This window comes from Tachysurus fulvidraco, chromosome 26 (genome assembly GCF_022655615.1).
Source record: "Tachysurus fulvidraco isolate hzauxx_2018 chromosome 26, HZAU_PFXX_2.0, whole genome shotgun sequence".
Classification (NCBI taxonomy): Eukaryota; Metazoa; Chordata; class Actinopteri; order Siluriformes; family Bagridae; genus Tachysurus; species Tachysurus fulvidraco.
This window is the reverse complement of record NC_062543.1, coordinates 4,937,936-4,954,094: the sequence shown is the minus strand read 5'-3', so window position 1 is coordinate 4,954,094 and position 16,159 is coordinate 4,937,936. Positions and strand designations below refer to the sequence as shown.

The 16,159-nt window shown below is 39.5% G+C and overlaps 2 protein-coding genes across 3 annotated transcripts; one reads left to right on the top strand and one right to left on the bottom strand.

The window, feature by feature from the left end:
- The first annotated feature begins 1,545 nt into the window (after positions 1–1,545).
- Positions 1,546–4,892, top strand: LOC113634164 (endothelial differentiation-related factor 1 homolog). Of its 2 annotated transcripts, none has more exons than XM_027132917.2 (5): positions 1,546–1,773; positions 2,775–2,826; positions 3,074–3,234; positions 3,642–3,735; positions 4,192–4,892. In XM_027132917.2, the coding sequence occupies exons 1-5, from the start codon at positions 1,696–1,698 to the stop codon at positions 4,245–4,247; spliced, it is 441 nt and encodes a 146-aa protein (XP_026988718.1). In that variant the 5' UTR covers positions 1,546–1,695; the 3' UTR covers positions 4,248–4,892. The 2 variants fall into 2 exon arrangements, with proteins under 2 accessions (XP_026988718.1, XP_026988719.1); XM_027132918.2 differs by lacking the exon at positions 1,546–1,773 and adding an exon at positions 1,795–1,900.
- Positions 4,893–4,917: 25 nt separating this feature from the next.
- Positions 4,918–14,590, bottom strand: dqx1 (DEAQ box RNA-dependent ATPase 1). The gene is made up of 12 exons (XM_027132916.2): positions 14,290–14,590; positions 12,611–12,929; positions 12,282–12,475; positions 11,583–11,970; positions 9,139–9,417; positions 8,610–8,709; positions 8,167–8,325; positions 7,391–7,582; positions 7,062–7,187; positions 6,417–6,607; positions 6,124–6,314; positions 4,918–5,989 (listed from the first exon to the last, which is right to left on the bottom strand). The coding sequence occupies exons 2-12, from the start codon at positions 12,887–12,889 to the stop codon at positions 5,794–5,796; spliced, it is 2,295 nt and encodes a 764-aa protein (XP_026988717.1). The 5' UTR covers positions 12,890–12,929; positions 14,290–14,590; the 3' UTR covers positions 4,918–5,793.
- Between the last annotated feature and the right edge of the window lie 1,569 nt (positions 14,591–16,159).

The window sequence follows — 16,159 nt, the reverse complement described above, 5'->3', positions numbered from 1 at the left end:
GGGGAAATTGTTTACGCTGATTATTCAGTATAATTTAGTACATAGTTTTATATAATATTAAATGGTTTCTGATTTCTTTGATTTGTGTTTCCATGTCCTCACAAATTCCTTTAAACTTTCGTAACTAAAGAAAAACACGAATAACCGTACGAGTGTCAATGGATGTTATTGATGTATTTGAGCTGTGTAATTATAAGAAGTTGACTGTATCCCTGACCAAAGCATTAATCCATTGATTCATTTCAAGACCTTTCAATCCTAATGAAAACTATCAGATCTTTAGGTTTTGATCTCTGTGGATCCAGAATTACAGTAAGTTATACTGATGAAAGTTCAGGTAATGTGCTTCTGTTTAGGATAAGCGTAGCCACTCAGGAAATGTTTCATGTCAATGTCTGGTATATAAACACAAAGATGGCTGAAATAAAAAAATATGATATAGATCACTCATACTGTCTTGTCTTTCTCCATCAGAAATGCTGTATATAGTCTGTGAGGTAAAACCCCTTTGCTATTTACTTTTAACACAACATTGTTAAAAGAAGTGTAAAATATGGGGTGAGATCTTTGATGATTTGGGTTTTTGTGTCTCGAGGTCCAGGTTTCTAAAAACTACTACAGAACATAATTTATGTTTGAGACAAAATGTGGCTTTTAAAAAAGCTAAGAATGATGTTGTTGGGCAATGTATTACACATATCCACACAAAACTTTCACATTTTGTGTGTGTGTGTGTGTGTGTGTGTGTGTGTGTGTGTGTGTGTGTGTGTGTGTGTGTGTGTGTGTGTGTGTGTGTGTGTGTTAAAAAATATATATAATTTAAAAACAGGGTTCATGCCTCTGAATATCATACACGGCAATCAGAGATTATGTCTATATTTTGAGTATACATTATATGATGATGTATACATTTTGAGTATACATTATATGATGATGTATATATTTTGAGTATACATTATATGATGATGTATACATTGTACAAGTTAACTGGACAATGTGTGTATATTCTGTTTACTTTTAGTTTCTCTTCCAAAGAAATTGGTGGATGGAAGGTTTTTAAGAATTATACAGCAAAAAAAAAAAAAATCATATGATAAACTGATATATCAAGGCTGATAAACAGTCTGGCCTAAAAAGAATATAAGCTAAAGTGAAAGACAGGGGTGATTTAGACTTATTAGCATATATAAATATTTATACCAGCTGGCCATTTTGGGTGATCAGTCACAGATATGAACCAGACAGAAACTTTAAAAGCTTCGAAAAATCGTTTCTGTGTGGGGGTTTTCCCTACACCACATGCTAGATTAACTAACCTTCCTACTACCATGCTAGTGCATGTACAGATTATTGTGTGTGTGTGTGTGTGTGTGTGTGTGTGTGTCTCTGTGTGTGTGTGTGTGTGTGTGTGTGTCTGTGTCTGTGTCTGTGTCTGTGTCTGTGTCTGTGTCTGTGTGTTTGGATGGTGATGACTAAAAATGAATGAATAAATCGATTTTGAACTGATCAGGATTGCAATGATGTAGAGTAAAGGCAAGGTGGCGCTGCTGGCTCATTTTTTATACCAACAGACAAGAAGCTACAACCTTTCTGCTTCACTCCCAAACACAACGAGAAATTGGCTAGTTACCGAGAACCTAATAGCTTTTATATAATCATAAATAGTCTTTTATTGGAAACCACTATCCGGAAACTATGGCGGAGAGCGACTGGGACACGGTGACTGTATTGAGGAAGAAGGGCCCGTCTTCAGCACAGGCCAAATCCAAACAGGTTAGCGGAGTGGAGCCATATTTAGTCAAGTAGCTTAGCGCGATGGAGTTAGAGAGTCAGGCCGACTTGAGCATGCGCTCGTGGCGTGTCTCGTGCTTCGATGCGGTTCGGTGAGACCGAATTCATGGTAATGTGAACGAGTCCTGATTCAGTTGTGTATGTGTGTGAGAACGGGTCTGGTGCTGCCTGATGCTGCTGCTGTTGTTGTTTTCTAGTGAACCGTGGCGGATTTTTGTGAAGTAAAAACGCTTTGTTTCGGTTGTAGAAAGACGTTTTCAGTCGACGGGAGAGTTTTCTAAAATGTACCGAATGTTAAGAAGAATTTTTCAACAATAAGGTGTTAAATGTATATTTTAACGTCTGCTCAGTTACTTGGTGGTGAAAGTGAAGGATGTGAATTCAGTGTAAAAAAAAATAATACTGAAGTCTTTATTTACAGTCGGTTTAATATTAAAACGGATAGAAACAATCCAATTTTACTTTTTTAGTCCAGTTCTGTGTAAACTCGTGATTTGATCCAGTATAATAAAATTCAGAATATTCTGAATAAACACTTTTTTTAAATGTCCGAGTCATAAACAGTTCAAAAAAGTGTTGTCTGTATAAATAATAATAAAAATTGTTTTTTTATTTATTTATTTATTTATTTACACACACACCTAAATGTATAAATTCTATATATTTTTTAATTTATTTATTTATTTATTTATTTATTTTAATTTAAGAACATATGTTTCGTTTCTGAGCCAAGTAGGATGACTGAAACATAATGAGCACCATAGCAGCAATGAAGGGGTCGTTTAACCCAGAAACAGAGCTTTAAAGTTGGCTAAAATGGCCACCCTTTTCTTCTGCTGCCTCTTCCTTCGGCACTGTAGATTGCAGCATTTCAGCTTTGGTGTCATTTAACTCCTCTACATACTTATCTTGTTTATCAGACTATTATGTAAATATCTTGGTTACCTTTCTGAGCTATTAGTAATGCAGTTTTACACGTTCAGGCTATCAACGCTGCCCAAAGACGTGGAGAAGAAGTGGAGACCACCAAGAAATGTAAGTGTGTCTATTAAAAATGTTAGTTATACATGTTGAAAGCTTTTACTTAGATTTGTTGATCCAGATTCTAAAAAATCTTGTACTAGTTTTCACACATGAACCTTGTTTGAAATGGTTTAGGCTGAAAATGGTTCATTTTGAACAAAAGGCTTAATCGTTATCATAAATTTTATTTTATTTTGTAAACTGTATTGTTATAATTTAGGGCTCATTAAGGCTGTGTTTGTTTTTTTAAACACCTCAGGGGCAGCAGGACAGAATAAACAGCACTTGGTGACCAAGAACACTGCTAAACTGGACCGTGAAACAGAAGAACTGCACCACGAAAGAGTGACGCTGGAGGTGGGCAAAGTCATCCAGCAAGGCCGTCAAGAAAAGGGAATGACTCAGAAAGACCTGGCTACTGTATGTAACCATTACATATATCCTCTTTATGTTAGTTGGTGAAGATACAACTTGTTCTGTACTTCATGTCAGTTCTTGTTACTTGTTCAAAGTTATTTATTTTTCCAATAACAGCATGTCCTGAAGCACTTTATTTCTCTCTTGCACCCGAAAATTGCAGACAGTAACAGTATTTTATTTCTTAAAGTAAAACACATTGTACAGTTTATGTTTAGTTACTTTTTCTATTGTGAAACATCCAAGAAAATGTTATTTCCTGTGTTATAGTAGCTTTAAACAATCTACTCTTTACTGTATGCTATGGTATAACTAAAGAATTCCTGGACCCTAAACCCTAAAGTGATTTTGTTATTCTGTAATATCAGAATAAATCATGAGACTTTTCTTTTTCTGCTCTTCTTTTTCAGAAAATTAATGAGAAGCCTCAGGTCATCGCTGACTATGAATGTGGCAAAGCGATCCCAAACAACCAGATTATGGGCAAGCTCGAGAGAGCACTTGGTAAGGATTCAGATTTGTGTAGGGTCTGCTTTGTTGAATGCGGTGAACCAGCTTGTGTTGCATGATCTTACAACACAGAAGGACTGTTAATGCAAATAAAAGTGTAAAAATCAGAGCTATATCTGTGATGAGGTGTTTTGTTTTGTTTTTTTTGGCCCCTGATGTACCTCTGAAGGCAAAATTAAAAAGTTTGATAAAATACTATAATCTGAAATTCTAGGGTGTTTCAATTTTTTTTAATTTATAGTCTTTCACTTTGATTCTTGCACCTCATACAAACGCTACGACTGTGATTGGACAGTGGGTTTTAAACTTGTAATATAACATGACTGAAATGATAACGGTTCTGCACAAATTCATTCCATTTTCAGCACACCTCGTGTTGTTTCCTGAAGAGAAAGAAATCATTCAAATGCACCTTGAGTTAATCAATTTATTTGTATTTTTATTTTAAAGGAATGAAGTTGCGTGGGAAATATATTGGACAACCCTTGGAGCCCAAGACGAAATGAGGACAAAGCCTCGAAATCAGCCCTTCCCTCCCTTCGTCCTTTCCTCCCTCCATCTTCCCCTCAAATCACACTAACAATATTTGTCTCTCACACAAGCTTGAGTTACTTACACTTATTAGACTAAAACGGCAAACAAAACTGACATTACCTATAATATGGAGGTAACCATGAACATATTTCTAAAGTTGCCCTTGCTGTGATGATTGTATTGCTACACAACTACACTGCCACCTAATGTTCTGGAAGACAAATGTCTTACCCCAACCTTATAATTGGCCTCAGTTCTTAGGCTACCTTGTTCTTTTGCATTTAGAATAGTGTAAAAGACAAATCAGCTTCCTATAATTTTGGCTCCCTCTGACCGTCCTGTTCCCCACCACCAACCCCCTCCCCACCCTGGGCTGATCTCACTGCCGTCCTGTTGTTGGACTCAGTGCTTCACTGCATGCACAAGCTGCATTGTAATACAAACACCTTTAAAATAAAGGCCAACTATGTTGCAAGACGTAATAAATCCTAAGTGCTGCAATGATTTTGATAAATTACTGCTCTGGCATGAAAACCTTTTTTTTCTTTTCTTTTTTTTTTCCTTTATATAAAAATTTTGAAATTTCATTAAATTGCCAAATTGATGCAAAAATGTAATGATCGCATGAAATTTCTTTGCCAGTCACATCCACTTTGGGTATGAAAAAGCAGAAATTTTATTACAGAGCCCAAAAAAGTCCTACATCTCAGTTCAGGAGCAGATTTGTAAACAAGATGGTATAAAGAGAGGGGGGAAAAAACAGCTTTGTTTATTCAAGCCTATAGGCTAATTATTCAGACATGTGATGCTGAGTCTAACTAAAATTTCCTTAAACTTTGATTGCAAAGACAAAATACAGGTTTCTGCTGTGCTATATTAGTGTTATGAGAGGAGGAAAAAAAAAGTATTTACATCAGTAATTTACACACACGATCTTTTTAAATTAATAGAAGTAGCCAAACGTTTGTTCAGAAAAACAAAAAACAAAGACTACATAGTAGAAAATACGTCGTACAAGCAAAATAAGGGTTTGTGAAAACAACCCTGAGAAAAATCCAGAGATCAAGTTCAAGTCTGTTCTCGAGGCTCGTGAAACCCTGAATTATTATTCTACTTAAAACTCTATATACATCCATGAAAAGAGGGCAAGGGAAGGACTTGAGTTTCTTCTATTCACGACAGACAACCGAGCCCAAAACATGCAGCCTGGATTAAAATATCTCAGTAAATGATGTGTCTGAAGTTAGAAAAATGCTAAATATTACAAGTTCTAATTGTATGACGAGCTTAAGTCTGGACATCATGCTCGTTATTGCTCATAACGTTTTTCCAGTATTTAAATGTCTGTCTATATTCTGTTGTTTTTCCTGCGTAACCAGGATCCTAACAGCATCATATGAGCTTGTCGGTACTAAAGCGAGCATGTTATAGCAAAGACTAAGTGAAACTGAATTTGTCCAGATTCTGTTTTGTGAAACTGTTCATTTCTATAAGATAATGGGAAACTCAGGAAGTGCCTCACTGAAGCACACACATCTCTGTACTGTACTGGTCTCGATGTTCTCCTGATTGCTGTCCATGTGCTTCGTCTTCTCCGTCTTCGTTCTCTTGTTCTTCTGGCGGAAAAACACACTGTCTGATCTCCATTAATAAGTCCCTGCCTTCGCTGGGAGGAAGATTCTCCAAATAGTACTGTGGGGCTAATTCCACCAACCTGTAGGGAGAACAGTTATAGTTACAGTTAGTGGAAGGAAAACACTAAACTGTGCAGGGTTCTCCAGGACCAGGGATGAAAACCTGTGCATTAAGAAAAGAGGCACTGACAAAGCAGGTTATGAGCAGACTCACATGTGTGGATGAACTTCAGAGACGATGCGGATGCAGTTGTCGTGTGAGATCGTGAAGTCGTGATAGAGGACCCAGCTGGGAGGATTGGGACGTGGCCGGCGGCTCAGGTATGAAGAGAAAGGGTGCAGGTGAGCCACATGCCGGTGAGTCAGCAGTAAATAGTTCCCTGCCCCGTCTACATCGTGAGCAACCTGATGAAGAACGAAGGGAATGTAGTAAAAGCTTTGTTGCTAATAGATATAATAGCACTTCAGTGTTCTTAGAAAGAAAAAAAAAAGTTTTATTCATGCTACCTTAAGGAAGAACCCAGAGATGAGCGCACGCTTTATATTGGTAGTGTTGTCTTGGCAGCCGAAGGCGGGTGGCGAAACTGGCAATTCGATTCGCTGCATCACCTCGAGTAGCTCCGCCCTTATAGCCACAGCCAATCGCAATGCAGAGGCGTTCAGGAAGTTAGTGTTGCACCAGGCTTCGTCCTCGTTGTCTATTAGACGAGACAAAAAATAACGAGCTGTTTAAATTTATAACTCTAAACTACACTTTCCTGAAGGTCCATCCAAGGTCCTCCAAGCTGCAACTGCTGGGCCCCTGAGCAAGGCCTTTACCCTCAATTGCTCAGTTGTATAATATAAGAAAATATATAAGCTGCTCTGGATGAAGGCATCTGCCAAATGCCATTAATGTAAATTACCGTCAGCCTGCTAGCTTGTTGCTAGTTCTTCAGGAGCTCAGGCTCTCCTCCAACCAAAATGCCAAACTCCAACTTCCTTTGTAAAGTTAAATTTCTCAAGTCTTATTATCGTGGACAGAAATGTATGGGTTTAGCTGGTAATAAATCAGGTTGACTGGACTTTGACTGGCCTCTCTACGTAGAAATTGATCCTAGATATAAAATTTAGCATTTACTGAAGACCTGCTGATGTTTTGCCATGACTCACGCTGTACGTAGGCATTGTAGATGTTAATGAGGGTCAGATGGTCTCCGTCTGGGTGCAAAAGGGGGCGTCGATGAGTTAATGCTGCTTCTTCTTTATTGGGTGGAGGAATCGCAAAGCATGAAGGAGCTGTGAAGAAAAGAAAAGAAAAAAACCTTAAAAATGTTTATTTTCTTTTCAGACTTTGTTTCTTCTGTGGTATCCAATGCAACAAAGTCTGGAGGAGATCAAAAGCAAGCTCTAAATGATGATCATGCGTCTAATTTTGTGTATATACTCTTTGGGCACATGCAGAATATGCATACATGTATTAGGGTAGACGTGTTCCTCACCGGTTAGCATTGCAGCGATGGTCAGAATTTCACTAACGCAGTCAAACTCGCAGGCTGCGATAAGGGCTCTGGCCAGCGGTGGTTCCAAAGGGAGCTCAGACATGATGATGCCCACTTCTGATAGGTTCCCGTCATCATCCAGAGCAGCAAGGTAATCCAAGTCCTCAAGAGCCTGCATCAGAGCCTCTGGAGCTGCAGATACACAGATCATAAGTACTATTTATCGTCTAGCTGTCCTGTTTATTAGCAAAACAAAATAGAATGATGGTAATCGAAGTAACAGATCTCTAGGGGTCCCAGGACCCAGTAAAAAAGCTGAGTGAAAAGGTGACAAGAATGAAATGGCATGTTCATGGACACTGGTGTTCAAATAGTATGGGTAAGAACAAAATAATAATAAATAAAATAACTGCAAGAGAGAGTGGGATTGGTCGAACATTCGCGCCTCAGAAAAGCGTGATCAACCTTCTCAAAGCCTTCTGTCTCATTTATTTGCCAGTAATTTTTTTTTTCTTTTTTTCTTCTTCGATCCACAGCTTAGTGTTGTACAAAAGTCAGTTTCCTCATCAGACTGATAGAAATCAGTACATAAAAGTGTGTACACTGTGAAATGCATTTAACTGTTAAATAATGACAGTGGAGTTCGCACTAGATATACAAAATATAAAGTCCTTCTCTATTATGACAACATCCATCACGTACAAACCCGTAAAGAGATTTATTACTTATTAGATCTACTGGATACAAGACAGATAAAAACAGTGTAATGATGAGACCTGGCCGGTCCAGGAACTTGCACTGGCCCATATCGGCGATATCCAGTCTTTTAAGAAACAGGACCAGGTGGCTGAGGTTCGCCTCGGCTACTCCAGGACACCGAGCTTCGGGCATTCCCTCCTCGTACAGGGATTGGGGGTACAGACGAAAACACGCTCCTAAAACAAGAGAGTAAACTGTTAGCACTTACTGTAGCTCTGTGGTTTTCACATCTGTCTTTCTCACAACTTCCTTTCCTGCCCTGTACATTACACTACTTTGCAAATAAATTATGCTGACTTCAGTGCGACTTCAGTTAGACCAGCAACAAGTTAAGATTTATTGGAATTTATTGCAATTTTAGTGCATTTCAGGCTTCTCCTAGCACTGGGCAAGGCAATAATGTGTAGAAGTTAATCATTAGTAGCATTCTGGCTATGGTAAGATAATGAGAGCGCCTCACCCGGCAGCGAGCTGTTCACTTTCTGAGAGCGACCGTCTGCCTGGTGCTTGCTGATCGGCCGCTGAACCTGGGAGTCAGCTCGAATCTGTGGACTGTACACCTGTATTTGCAAAAAGACCAAGTTCGGAATAAAATTAGCACCAAAATAGTTTTACTTATTATTGATACTTTAAGGGGGAAGTTCTTTTTTATTTCAAATAAATAGAATGAGAACATTTTTGTTAAAGAAAAGAGAACTACTGAAAAATTCATTCATCCATCCATAGATAAAAAATAAAATAAAAAAGTTTCATTCGTGTGCCACTAGTAAAAATGGAAAAATCACTCAAAATGTGAATTATTTAAAACATTTATTTGATTTTTTCCTCACATTCTGGAAGGGTGCCAATATTTATACCATCTTTGCTCCATTAGTAAACTGTACTCTTATGTCTCTTCTGAAAAACATTACAGTTAACTAATGCGATGGTTTTGATCTCCTTTATCCGTCAGATATTTTACATTTGAGTTCCTATTCGTAAAAACTTACAGTTTTCAGTTCAAGTCCTGTATCGATGACGTAACGAATGTTGGGCAAAGAGAACGAGGCTTCTCCCAGAGAGTCTGAAAGTACCACCCTGCGTCTTATCCACGGCCCGGATTTCTTTTCTTCTTTTGTTTCGGCTTGGCTGTCATCACCGTCTGCTGTGTAAACGTGCCGGGCGGCTGCGCCGAGGCCCGTGTGGAGCGGCACGACCCGTATCGCGCCCAGCTGTGGGCTCAGAGCTACGCACTCCTTCTCCAACAGAGTTGCGCAATCATCGATTTCCTGCGGATAGTAGAAAATAAATAAAGAAATAAATGTATCATGTCTGCAGATAGCGTGATTCCACTTGCTGTGTCTAATGTCAAGGAGTATATGCGTCATTCATGTATAGCAGGTTTGTACAGAATAGTTTCTCAAATAAAACATGACTGTTTTTAAAAAAAAAAAAAAAAGGTTGTAAACTAATAGTCTGGTCACCTTATTTTCCATCTCAAGGCTTTGGAACACAGACACACACACACACAGACACAGACACACACACACACAGACACACACAGACACACACACAAACAGACACACAAACACACACACAAACAGACACACACACACACAGACACACACACACACAGACACACACACACACAGACACACACACACACAGACACACACACAGACACACACACACACACAGACACAGACACGCACACACACACACACACAGACACGCACACACACACGCACACACACACGCACACAGACACAGACACGCACACACACGCACACACACGCACACACACGCACACACACGCACACACACGCACACACACGCACACACACGCACACACTCACACACAGACACGCACACACACACGATCCGTCAATGTCTTTGTCCTGATGGCTGTATGTTTACTCTACATTAGTATTTGCTTATACATTTATACCTTATATTTACAACACATGCATGATGTCTAACAGAAAAACACACAAACAAACCACCATCACGTTCATTATAATAATAAAGACCACATCATGTAAGGCAGATAAATAAAAACCGATTGAGTCGCTCTTTGTATTTACAGCAACTAACTCGGTGTAATTCTTGGAATATCTAGGATGAGGAAATGAGCTGTGCTGTGAAAATATTGACAAAAGGAGTAGTCGTACAACTGTGTGTGTGTGTGTGTGTGTGTGTGTGTGTGTGTGTGTGTGTGTGTGTCACATGCACTGGTGCTGTAATGATTTCTTGAGCATGTTGTACAGATATTGCTCTGATAAAAACAGATCTTTTAGAAATACCCAGAAACTCAACCAAGCTTTTCAATTCACGTAAGCGATCTCGGTGTCCGTCACCTGATCCATACGGCAGATACAATGCCGTGGAAAGAGAAAGAGTGTGTACGGCTGTAGGAGAGATAGATGTACGAACTGCAATAAATAAGTAATAACAAGAAGACCTGGCTGAGGAAATGATTAGAAAATGTTATCGGATCACGTGAGCCGACACGGATCTAACCAGAAAAGTGACGTGCATTAAACGACTTCACTAAGTTTCTTAGAGATTTTGGCACTGAGAGGATTATGGGATAGTAATTTAATCCCCAAAAAATTTTTTTGCCTTTTTGTCAAAGCAGACAATGAACATAAGGGTATGAAATGTAATCCAAGCACATATAACTGAGCTACATTTCAGAACAGAGATAAAGTGCAGAGTTTTTTTTTTTAACTCACAATGACACACTTATCTGGGAGAGAGGCCTGATCTCCGGGGATTTTCGCACAGAACAACTTTAAGGTTTATACAAATTGGCGTGAAAAGTAAACAACGTTCGGGGAGCGGCAGTTCTGTGGATGTAGAAGGCGGTAGTTTGAGCTTACAGGAAATATGACCTCAAATTAAACACTCTTTATAATCGTGGTGAGCAGAAAAGCATCAGAACACACAATACGCTGAAACTTGTGGCTGGAGAAGGGTTACACTCGTGTCAGCCAACAACGGGAATCTTGTGTGTTTTCTCATTTCGTTTCACTGGCGCGTTTTACTTCACTCTAGACACATATGGAACAGCAACTGTACTCAGATCCAAGCACCAAGACGACTGAACTTAGACCACGTGGACGGGTGTTTTGCCTGTTGCATCAATGATTCCTGCTCACACTTATAAATTGCAATTATTACAGCTAGAAAGAAAACCACAATAAGCTTGGAGAGCTTCTGTATATCCATTTTGATGTACTGCTAGAAGTGAGAACCTGGAATATATATATATATATATATATATACAGTTACTCACATTTAACTTACATGAACACATGAAGCGAACAAAGGACAGACCTGAAAATGCTCTCAAGCTACAAGGGGTACGAGCTCGACAACACTGGAAATGTAAAAGTAGTAAAAAAAAGTTTCTTTAAAAGGTGACTGGTGAATGTACAGGTCTATATATTACCTGTGCACTGGGCAGGAAAACTAGTATATCTCCTTCCTCTCCTCGTCGGTGCAGATCCAGCACCATGTGGCATGCGGCCGTGGCCGGGTCTCTGCCGGCCGTTTGATCTCTGTATAGCGTTTCTGAAGCAGTCCGGTCCGACGCAGGAGGAACTTTGAGATGAGGTACTTCTTCGCCCAAGAAATCTGCGACGATATCGGCCACAGGGGGCGTAGCAAGCACCACCACGCGAAGCTCTGTACGCTGCCGGCACACGTCACGCAGCAGGCCCAGGAGCACGTCGCTGGCTACTGTGCGCTCCTGCACCTCGTCCACCACCAGCACGCCGTAGCGCCGCAACAGGGGGTCTGACATCATCTCCTCCAGCAACAGTGCATCTGTGACAAATCTGAGGGACAAAAGATAGAAGAAAAAAAAAAGCAGTGTCAAAAATAGAATAGAAATAGAATTTAACAATGTGCATAAACAGCTTAGTAGAGTAAATAATGGAGCTTAATAAACAGCAGCTGGCTAGTTACTGATTACACACTGATAATTTACCAAATATGTTATGTGCATGGTGTGTATGTATGCATATCTGTGTGTGTGTGTGTGAGAAATAAAGAGAGAGAAGAGAAACACACAGACAGAGAGAGAGAGAGAGAGAGAGAGAGAGAGAGAGAGAGAGAGAGAGAGAGAGAGAGAGAGGTCTTAGCTTACCGTAGTAAAGTGTCTGATGTGCAGCCGTCATCATGAGGGACCCTGTAACCAACTTCAAGGCCCAGACTCAGGTCCATTTCATCAGCTACATGAATGGCTAAGCTGCATGCTGCTGCTGAGTACGGCTGACAGCAGCAAACCAGACCCTGAGTAAACTGCAGAGAGAGCGCGTACTCCACACACCACTGAGGGACCTACACACACACACACACACACACACACACACACACACACACACACACAAAGCCACTGCTTAATGCACATATGAGTGTTTCTAGCGCAATTACTGAAGTTAATAAGACCTAGTGGATTTCATCAGAGCTCCTTACTTGTGTGCTCTTGCCCATGCCAGCCTCTCCACTCAGCACCACCATGCTGTGTGTCTCCAGTAGCTCCAGCAAGTTGTACTTCACTCCCCAGATGGGCAGAGTCCGCCGTTCCTCCAGTAGGGAGTAATAACGCGATGAGAAGGGTAATCCATCATAAGGGTTCACTTCCAGGTCACCCAGCTCATCGTCCTCACCCTCTTTCCCATCTTCCAGCTCCCCAGACAGCAGTGAGCTCACTGAGAAGTTGTCAAGTGCTGGGACGTCTTCAGCGGACGCCATCGCAACGCAAAAGGAGAAGATTTACACCTGACTAAACTACCTGTAGAGAAGAGGAAAAGATTTCTTATCATACAGATTTATCTTAAAAATTATGCAAATTCTTTTTTCAGTAAGCTTTAAAACGCTCTGATTTACTGACAGCACAAGTCATCAGTTAAGACTGTTAGTAGCATAAACCATGATAAAAACAACAATTATTCATGCTTTCCTGTCTAAATGAATTACATGTTTTTATCAAATAGTTTTATCAAAACAGTTCAAATACGATATTGAAATGATTTCGTCTAGATGTTTAGAAATCTATCTTTCACCCATCTATAGTAAGCACTTTACCCTAGTCAGGATTGTTATGGGTCTGGAGCTTAATCCAGGAATACACACCTTGTGCGGCACCACACACACAGACCGCGGTGTCTAAAACATACGCTTTTCTAGAACATAGTGTGACAAGCTGGTTTTTTTTTGTCTTCAGCAGTTGTGTCTCTTTGCTATTCTGCACATTTTAGGAATGCCAGCATATGCCTTGTGGCTACTTGCGCAATTGTATTTCACTCAGTCCCCATTCTCTCTACTCCAGGTTTTGCAAGCACATACGAATACGTACAGCAAGACACACACACACACACTTCTATAGAACAGGACGAGCTACAGTAACAGCACGTCTGTGCAAAACTGTCATTCGGGGTCTGTTATTCACCCGACCGGCGTGTTCGACTACCAGACTTATGATACATTGGTCATCAATAATTGGCAAGAATATAATCTAAAATTAAACCATCGTCTGAGAATCGTGATGTAGGCCGGATAAAAGAGGACGCATGTGTAAAAATACAACTGCAATCAATCAATCAATCAATCAATCAATAAATAAATAAATAAATAAGAAATGGTGCAAATCTTCAGAAACAAATACACAATTTCTAGGCTCATTTCTAAGAAGTCACCATGCAAAATATTTACATCATCACACAAATAAGTATCAAGACTCATGGGACAAATCAGGTTAAATAAAATGGGATCTAATGCACTGCACGTAGAAGCAATATATTATATTACATCAGCCAAAAAAAAAACTATTTTAATAGGAAAGTTTACCAAATGCACACATTAGACAGATCAAATGACACCCGTTTAGCTACAAGTAAACAAACCAAAAATAGTAACGTGAACTTACACGACAGACACTAGTATTTATATTTTATATTTTATTTATATATTAATGGCTAGAAATAATTGTTTATCTTTAGAAACATTTACAAAAAAAATCCCTTATTATGAATCTTAAAGCACAGGTTAAGGGCTGATCAAGACAACAGCCTAGTGACACTCAATGACACTCTTTAATTCAAGCATATTTTATCTTTATTAAGACTAAAATAACACAAATATTGTCATTTTACCTGAGAGACATATCAGAACCCCAGAGGAGCAGAAATCTGGGCTACAGGACACCAAGCTGCCTGCATTAGCTGCCTGGGTTTAGCTGCTGTGTTGTTATTGCTCTGTCATTATCGACACGACGTCTACAAACGGCTACACTTTAAGCACCGTAAATATAAACACGTATATCGTCAGCGATATAATATCCTAAGCTGTGAAGCGCGTTATCTATTATCTTTGCGTGTTGACGTTGCACATTAGCCGCCCTGCGTTACAGAAACACCGCCATCTTTGCTTCTGCTCACCGTGAACAGGTGGAGGCGGGGCTTCGACAAAAGGGGCGGAGCTAATAACTAACCTTATTATATTTAGTTTATATATATATATATATATATATATATATATATATATATATATATATATATAAAGTGAACATTACATATAACAACAATGTTAAATTGGTTTTATATATATATATATATATATATATATATATATATATATATATATATATATATATATATATATATATATATATATATATATATATATAGCAATAATGACATAAAATAGTATTCACTTAGCCAGACAAGAATTTATATACCAACATATAATCTATTCGTGTTATCATAACTACCGTTTAATAGTTTAATATATTCAGGTTATATAGTATATAGAATATAATAAGTTACTTATTGGCACTCATGAGGTAAACCTAACAAATAGGTTCAAGATCACTTTTTTGCCGATGACACTCAGCTCTATATACATTCAAAACCAGACGTCAATATGCCTGTGTCTGTGTTTCTCAATGTTTTACTGAGATTATGAAATGGATGTCTGAAAATTTTCTTTGTCAAAACAGTGACAAGACTGAAGTGATGCTTATTGGTTCACCTCATCAATTGCGTAAAGCAGAGTCCATAACCTTAGGTGTGGATGGCTCTGCTTTACAATTCCAAACTAAACTAAAACATTTTGGGGTGATATTTGATGCCAGTTTAACATTTGACTATGATGTGCATAACACTGTCAAAGCATCCTTTTTTCATCTTAGGAACATTGCCAAATTACGTCCCATGTGGACTGTCTGTGTGGCTGAAACGTTAATCAACACTTTTGTTTTTTCACGTATTGATTACTGAATTGCTTTGCTGGCTGGAGTTCCTAAAGCAACCCTAAGTAAATTACGCTCTCATTTTCTACCGCTTATCCGAACTTCTCGGGTCACGGGGAGCCTGTGCCTATATCTCAGGCGTCATCGGGCATCAAGGCAGGATACACCCTGGACGGAGTGCCAACCCATCGTAGGGCACACACACGTTCATTCACTCACACACTCACATACTACGGACAATTTTTCCAGAGATGCCAATCAACCTACCATGCATGTCTTTGGCCCTGTGGAGGAAACCGGAGTACCCGGAGGAAACCCACGAGGCACGGGGAGAACATGCAAACTCCACACACACAAGGCAGAGGGAATCGAACCCCCAACCCTGGAGGTGTGAGGCGAACGTGCTAACCACTAAGTCACCATGTCCCCCCAAATAAATTACAGTTGGTACAAAATTCAGCTGCTAGAATTCTGACTAAGACCAGTGCAAGGGAGCACATCACACCTACCCTGGAAAAAATTGCACTGGCTTCCTGTTAGTTTTCATATTGATTTTAAAATTCTCATGATCACTTATAAGGCCTTGAACAATTTGGCCCCTAGATTTTTTTCTGAGCTGTTAACCCCCTACATTCCTACACATGCTCTATGCTCTTCTGAAGCTGGTCTTCTAACTGTCCAAACAACACGGCTAAAAACTACGGGTGATCGGGATTTTTCTGCTTTGGCTCCCAAATTGTGCAATTCCCTGCCCTCAGAGATTAGGAATGCAG

Excerpts from the sequence above, each read along its gene's own strand:
- dqx1 (XM_027132916.2), bottom strand. The coding sequence starts at position 12,889 with ATGGCGTCCGCTGAAGACGTCCCAGCACTTGACAACTTCTCAGTGAGC. Across the intron at positions 12,476-12,610 it reads GCATGGGCAAGAGCACACAA|GTCCCTCAGTGGTGTGTGGA; the intron begins GTAAGGAGCTCT and ends GTGTGTGTGTAG. Across the intron at positions 7,188-7,390 it reads CATCGCTGCAATGCTAACCG|CTCCTTCATGCTTTGCGATT; the intron begins GTGAGGAACACG and ends TTTTCTTCACAG.
- LOC113634164 (XM_027132917.2), top strand. The coding sequence starts at position 1,696 with ATGGCGGAGAGCGACTGGGACACGGTGACTGTATTGAGGAAGAAGGGC. Across the intron at positions 1,774-2,774 it reads CACAGGCCAAATCCAAACAG|GCTATCAACGCTGCCCAAAG; the intron begins GTTAGCGGAGTG and ends TTACACGTTCAG. Across the intron at positions 3,736-4,191 it reads CAAGCTCGAGAGAGCACTTG|GAATGAAGTTGCGTGGGAAA; the intron begins GTAAGGATTCAG and ends TTTATTTTAAAG.